A 7,763-nucleotide genomic window follows, 5' to 3' on the forward strand; every position below is an offset into this window, starting at 1 on the left:
GCGGGCTCCACACTCAGCGCAGAGCCTGATGTGGGGCTCAATCTCACAACGCTGGAACAATGACCTGAGTGGAAATCAAGAGTCAGATGTTCAACTGACTGAGCCAGCCAGGTGCCCCAGAAATCCATAGTTTAATATGAAGCATCCCATTTTAAAATCCAGGTATATGAATATATATATTTATCATTTAATTATTTTAATGGAGAAAGAGAACATTCTACATGCTGCATTAAATACATCTGTAGTCTGGAGTCAGCCTGCTGACTGCTAGTTTGCAAGCCTATATCAAAATAATTTCTTTTTTGGAGTCTTTCCTAAATGTCCAAGCTAGTTTCTTCCCCCACTGTGCTCCAGAAGTAGCAGGCTGACCTCCAAAATAACACTTCGTATATTCTACACCTGTGGTGTGTATGTAAGTGTTTACCAGGACTGTGATATTGGAGAGCTGAGTCTGCACATTTTGACCGAATTCCCAGCATAGCACATGGAGTTCATCTCATAGTTGATACCTTGTAAGTGCCTGATGCAGTAATACATCTTGAATGAATAAAGGAATCCAATAAAGAAATGGAGTTGATATGGAGTTGATGTGGAGAGCACATGATCTAGTTAGAGAACAAATAGGCTTTGATTTAGCAATGAAATACTTGCAGGAGAAATTTCCTGGATGGACTCCCTTGGACAGAAGCATTGGATAGTGGCCCAAGATTCATGCATTTCACACATATGTGTTGAAAGCCCATGATTCATCAAGTTCTCTTCTTATTCATGGGAATTCAGAAAACAACAACACAGAAAAAAATCTTAGTAAGAAAGGAAAGATAAGAAAAGCAAAAAATAAAGCAAGTCATGTTTTTAATTGTTATCATGTATTTTGGGTGGGGTGTAAAATGAAACCAGGATGGAGGGAAATGCTAGCAAGAACCTGATGAATGAGATTGGGCTGTGTACAGATTGAAATAGGCTAGTCATGTTAGCTCTCTGTGAGAAGGGGAACATTTGAGTGAAAACCTTAAGGAAATAAGGGAGCCATGCAAGTGGATATCTGGAATAAAAGTGATCCAGCAGATGGAACATCAAGTTCAAACCCTGAGGCAAGAGTATACCTATTCAAAGAAAGAAAGCTGGTGGAGGGAGGAGAGAAGAGAGTAGAGATAGGGAGGAAGCCAGATTAGACACATAACAGGAGGCTAAGAGTGAAGATCTCTTAGGACATTTATAAGCATTTTGTAACAACTTTAACTTAAAAAAATTTTAAGATTTCTTTGTTTTTAAAGAGAGAGAGAGAGAGAGAGAGAGAGAGAGAGAGGCTAAGCACAAGTGGAGGAGGGGCAGAGGGAGAGGGAGACACAGAATCCAAAGCGGGCTCCAGGCTCTGAGCTGTCAGCACAGAGCCTGATACAGGTCTCGAACTCACAAACTGTGAGATCACAACCTGAACTGAAGTAGGATGCTTAACTAACTGCACCACCCAGGCACCCTGTGACAACTTTGACTTTTACTCCAAGGTAGATGGAAGCCATTGGAAGAGCAGAAGAGTGACACGATTTGACATATTTTCATGAGATCCTTCTAGTGATTCTGTTGAGATTGGACTGGATGGGAATAAAAGAGGAGAAGGATGACCACTGAGACAGTGATTGAGGTAATGCAGGCAGACATGATGGCAGTTCAAACCAGTGCTGTGGTCACAGAGGTAAAGAGGCTGATAGACAACTCGGTTTCATACCTCCTTAGGTTATTCACGTAACACCACACTCACTGCAGAATAATTGGGTCACAATGTGACATATCAGCTGAGTCCATGAATATCTTCTCTGGGATCTTTCTAATTTCAGCACAGCCAAAATGAGAATGAAATTGCCTAATCACCATTTATTCCCAACATTTAGGACAATGTCTACCACATATACATTAGATGGATGGGCGGATGGATGGATGCATAATCTGATTGACTTAGAATTTAAGAATTATTCATATTGCTATTTCTCACCATTCAGTGCAATTTGTATTCTTGGGAGCATGAATTGAGAACAGCCACAAGTGCTGATTGTGGCAAATGTGCTGCTGTAAAGCTGGGCTACAAAGACAGCCATTTTGTCCTGTCTGGTGATAAATAGGCATAGTTTGAGTAATGGCAATTAGAGCCAGAATTCAACTGGTGAGTCACTGTGAACACTACTTGAGTGAACTGACGGATTGTGATCATGACTATTCCTCATTTGGAAGCCTGGGGACTTAATGCTTTTGTTTGCCTGTGTTTTCTCCCTGGCACAGTCTGTGAGCCTGGAATGAAAAGATGATTATCTTTAACCAACATCTCATATTCTTTGATTTTCATCAAGCTTTTCACATTTTCATATCAAGAAAATTGAAAATGATTTTTATATAAGACTGACTCAATGACGCTTTTGCAACAAATCGTCTTTTAAAATATAATATGCAGACCTTTTTTCAAAAAGTAAGTCTTGTAATAACTTCATAAAGCAAGAATGCATTAGTTCTTCATCTTCCAAAAATAAATTGAAGCCACTGTCCCTATTTTGATTAAAATAATTTTATACACACTTAGATACATAAAATGCTTTATGAAGGGGCTAACACAAGATTCCACTATAAATCTTAAAACTTTGAAAATTCTGTCACTATTGGATCATCCAAATGAAGAACAATGTCTTTTTTTAGGTATCCCTCGTAAATTTTTTCTCTTAATTTTTCTATAAACAGTTTTGTGTGTTTTGCTATCGAGCAACTTACATGTATATTTTTTTAGGTCTTGCGGTCATTATTTAAAGTAGGCTGATAAACAACAAAGGCAGTGGATGTCAATAAAACTTAGAAGAATAAATATAAGAACAAAGGGAGAAGAAAATGTGCATCTGCTGAAAGGAAAGATACTGTTGAATACTGATTAGGAAAGTGGTCTGGGAGTTGTTGGAGAAAACCTCTAAAGCATGCAGCTTAATGTACAGCCGCAGTGAAAGGGCAGGGAGAATGCTAGATCATATGGCTGGGGAAAGACAATATAAATCAGATTTGGCATCGTTAATCTAAGTTCAAGTGCTAATGTCACCTAAAGAATTGTTCCCTACTTTGCTCCTGGTCAAGAAAGGTGCAGAACAATGCATTTGCTGCTGAAATGGTGTAGTAATGAGGCAGCTACAGGAATTTAGTGGTCTGTGGTTGGCAAGTAGGAGAAAAAAAAAAAGAAGATTCACAACCCTGCTGGTAAGTGCACGCTAAGATGGGTGTCACTGCTCTTTCTCTTCAGATGAGCCATTGGGAGTGAAATAAACAAGAGATATGATCGAGTTCATATTAAACTAAACCCCAAGCCACTTCAGCCAGACTTGATGGAGACTTCCACATTCCCCAAAACCCTCAGATTTCTACCCTTTCAGTTTGTCTAATCTTTCCCCGGAGGATACTTTGCTGCCTCACTTGACAAGTAGTTCTCTTTATTTGGTTTTCTTCCTTTCTTCTTTTATTTATCTGCCTCTTCTCTTATTGGTATGTTATGAGAACTAAAGAGGATACTAAAATTTTTTTAAATTAATACAATCCTTGGTATATATTAAATGCTCAATTATATGTATTATTATTCAAACAACTACCCATTCTTACCTTTTCTTTATCTCAGTGCAGTCCTTTTTACTCTGGCCATTCTTCCAGTGTATTGTATTCTAGAAACCTACATTTCAGAGCTGAAAGCCTCTGTTGGTAATGTGTTTTACAGGTGTAAAAAAATGGAGTTTCAAGGGAAAAGATGAGGAGCCCCAAATCTCAGAGTTGGTGCTTCTATGAAGACTTCTCTCCCATTTTCCATCCAACTTGAATCCTTAGTTTAGGGTTTCCTTATAGGGAATAAAAACACTAGATTCCCTCAGTTCTGTCTTTGAAGTATTTTTTCCTGTATATCACACCCTCCATCCCCATCCTGCCCCCGTATCAACATCATGCTTGGATCATTGCAGTATCTCCCTAGCTCATTTTTTGGCTCCTCTCTCTCTTCGAATCCATTTACTCGTCATGAAAGGTCACACTTCTAGAGCCATGACACTTCTGCTGTCACTTTAATCTTCCATGAATGCTCTAACCGAAATTCATATAAATACAAACTCCTTTGCTTCATTCTGAATACTCCTCATCCACTGCCTCTCTTCTTGCTACCGCTCTTCTCCAACACACCTCTCAATGCCAGATGGCCCACTGTTCTCAATATATAATAAATAAGCTACAATTGTGCCCATTTATATGCATTTGCTTAAGTGTTCCCACTACAAAAGTATGTTATAGCATACCACACTATGTTATATATATTATTCTATTTCTTCCTTGCCTAAATTTTATGTATCCTCAATCCAAGGTAATGTGAAATTGAAAAACTGAAAGGGCCAGAAAACCCCAGAAAGTTGTTATGTGTCCATATATACAAGCATATGTATGCTTGTAAACAAGCATACTGGTATTTTTTCCTCTGAATTATTATTCCAAAAGCAATATCCTTCACCATCTTGTAAGGAAAAACTTCATGTGAGGATAGGTTCAAAACAAAACAATAATCAAAGCAATTCTTATGTCTGAAATTACCCTACTTGCAGGATCAGTTCTTTGATATTAAAAAAAATGGATTCATTTAACTTGATAAATAAGAGGTTACTAATACCTGATATCCTCTCTTTGCCTGCAAATTGATTTTTTAATGAATTGGTGGAAACTTTGTTTGAATCTTTCTGGTACCATTACCCTTTTCACCTTTGCAAATCTGAGTTGACAGTGCTATAGAATGCTGCAGACAGCAGGATGCATAGTAAAAGATACAGCCATTGGACTGGTTGTCTTATCCACACAGAGCCATCAACAGGCTATCAACAGGCCCCCATAGATTTCCTCTTCTGGACACTTTTGGCACATAAGATCTTCCTAGTGTCTTTATGATTATGTTTATGGTTTTTAGATATTATGCAAAATATCACAGTACTAGATATAGTCGTAGAGGATGCATTAGATATCAGTGTACTTAACACATGTAGGCAAATTTAAAATGATCTGTAAAACATTGGGGTGCATGGGTGCCTCAGTCAGTTAAGAGATGGCCTATTGATTTCAGCTCAGGTCATGATCCCACAGTTCATGGCAAGGAGCCCTGCATTGGGCTCTGTGCTAACTGCATGAAGCCTGCTTGGGATTCTCTCTCTCCCTCTCTTTCTGCCCTTCTCGCACATGTACGATCTCTCTCAAAATAAATAACCTTTAAAAAATAAATAAAGTATTGATAGTATACTGAAGGGCAAGGGGGCAGTTAGGTGAGGCATACCATGAGGACTCAGGTGCTTCTGCTGCCAATGGGCAGTGAGCTGTTGGTGCATGGGTGGCTTAGTGCAGCTCTCCAACTCTAGCTGTGTCAGCCTGTTATGATGCTCTCTCCTACATCCTGGCTGCTGGAATCCTCAATACTAAAGTGAAATATTCAAGGCTCTCCAGCACAGATAATGGCTACATTGACCTTCAGTTTAAGAAAAGCCCTCCTGGGGTGTCTGGTGGCTCAGTCAGTTAGTTATGCGACCGACTTAGGCTCAGGTCATGATCTCACAGTCCGTGGGTTCTATCCCTGTGTTGGGCTCTGTGCTGACAGCTCAGAGCCTGCAGCCTGCTTCAGATTCTCTGTCTCCCTCTCTCTCTGCCCCTCCCCTACTGGCGCTCTGTCTCTCTCTCTTTCTCTCTCTCTCTCTCAAAAATAAGTAAACATTAAAAAAATTAAAAAAAAAAAGCCCTACTAAGATCCCATATAAGGTCATTATGCTTACTACAGCCCTGGTTTGGATTGGTGCCTTTCTCATTGCCATAGGCTCCCTTCTGCTGGTGGGCTATATCAGCGAAGGAGTGGGGAGTGGGGGGGAGGGAAAACAGGCTTGTCCAGTCCTGATCCTTGGCACCCTGGTGCTCCTGCCAGAATTTTACCACCTGCGCATGGCCTACTATGCATCCAAAGTCTACCAGTGTTACTCCTACAATGACATTCCGGATTTTGATGAGTAGCACCCATCCTCAACCCTGAGGGGATGAGTCACAGATGGGACTGAGCCCAGCTTTAAGATATTGAGTAGAAACTGTGACTAAGGGCTAAGGAGTTCTGCACTTTGCAGATGATAAATGAAAAATGGCCAGATTTTATGGGTCCAACCCCAAGATGTCAGCTGAGCTTACAATAACAAATTAACTGATTAGGACATGCTCTAGTTTTCATCTTCTGGCCCTGGCAAAAGCTGACAAGTTTTTCCACATGTATAGGTATCTTGCAAGAGTAGCAACATTAGTGGTGTGGGAAAGCAGGAGGTTATTCTGTCGTGGAAAGTGTCATTGCTACCTTCCTCTTTGGAGTTGAGCATTTCTTTTAAATAGTCCTCATTGTCAATTTGTTCTGGAGGGAAATGGAAGAATTTAGTATGTCAAATTGCATATCATTAGTAATTCATTTTGAAAACATTTGAGTCTCTTACCCGTGTACACATCTCTAACTTTGTGTTCTAGTGGAACACCTTGGCAAAAACAAGTGTTGGTGTGGGTGTATCTGTTAATATTTTTTACTTGCTTCCTTATTAACAGTAGCCAGGACTTTTTTTAACCTCAGAGCAAGTTTCCAAAAGGTAAACACTGTCTCTGTTCACCAGTCCTTGGTCTGCTTGATTTGGTCCACCAGTAAACTGGCCAGCATACAATTTGGGTCATTCTGTTCTTTGTTGTTCATGATGTTCTGTATATCATGCCTTTAAGGGCTGGACTTTTGGCTGTTTTCTGAGGGCAAAAAATGTAGATAAGTGGTTATTATTTACCGATTACAAGCCTGTTGCTAGCACCTTGTATTATGATGTCATCTGCTGAAGATCACAAAACTCGGCCTAGATCCCTAGAGGACTAGACTGCCTTAGTTTGATTCTGTTTTCTAGCTTGCAAAAAGTGACATATTCAAAAGAAATTAAAACACCGAAATCTAAAAAATACAAATAGTAATAACAAAACATTGATAATATAAAGTCATTACTGTCTTCCTCCTAGGCAAAGACAGAGACTGTTTCACTTCACCTGAAAGCAAATTTTAAAGGTGTAATTTTTTAAGCTGATAAAATCCTCAGGTTTTATAAAGTGTACCCTGGGATAGTGTGCTAACATAGCAAATTATTCAGTCTTCAAATTTGAACTAGAACTTATTCCTGAAGTTCACTGCACAGGGTAGTCTGTTTCTCAGTTTTTCCTTGCCAAGTGACATGACCTTGAATTGTTCCCAGCTCCAGGTTTGCAAATAAAAAGCACTAGCTGATACCCAATGAACTCTGCAGTGGTAGACTATAAGATAGCTTTTTGAAAATTCAAAGGGTGGTTCTTAACATTTTATCTGACATTAAAGGAGGTGTGCCACAATCTGAAAATAGACCTTTTGGTCTTTAAACAGTAGCTATGAAAAAAGATATACACATCATCCCTACCAACTTAGCAAAATGTGTTTCTGTTTTGATATATGGTGGTCCTTTCTGCGGTTGTATTTCACATGGACTGTAGCAATATCACCAGGATATTTTTTTAATGTGTTCATTAATTTTCTTTATAACTAATGCTGTTTCTGGGCTCATATTTTGAATTTAAGGTAGAATACTAAAGAAATTTATTTTTCTTATAATGTAACTTCAAATGCATTTGTACATAGCCTGGAGTTGGAATGACAAATTACAAGTCAGAATTACAAATTGCAAACATGGAGGACAATA

The 7,763-nt window shown here is 39.1% G+C and overlaps 1 protein-coding gene across 1 annotated transcript; it reads left to right on the plus strand.

Annotated features, from left to right (window-relative positions):
- The first annotated feature begins 1,621 nt into the window (after positions 1-1,621).
- LOC124523352 (transmembrane protein 230-like) lies at positions 1,622-6,039 on the plus strand. Its single transcript, XM_047095198.1, has 3 exons — positions 1,622-1,696; positions 5,381-5,533; positions 5,782-6,039. Exons 1-3 carry the CDS (start codon positions 1,622-1,624, stop codon positions 6,037-6,039), a joined length of 486 nt encoding a protein of 161 aa, XP_046951154.1.
- Positions 6,040-7,763: the final 1,724 nt, after the last annotated feature.

The sequence above is a fragment of the Lynx rufus genome, unplaced genomic scaffold (genome assembly GCF_022079265.1).
Source record: "Lynx rufus isolate CCGP_SWC_20201006 ecotype Redwood Valley unplaced genomic scaffold, mLynRuf1.p SCAF_4, whole genome shotgun sequence".
NCBI lineage: Eukaryota > Metazoa > Chordata > Mammalia > Carnivora > Felidae > Lynx > Lynx rufus.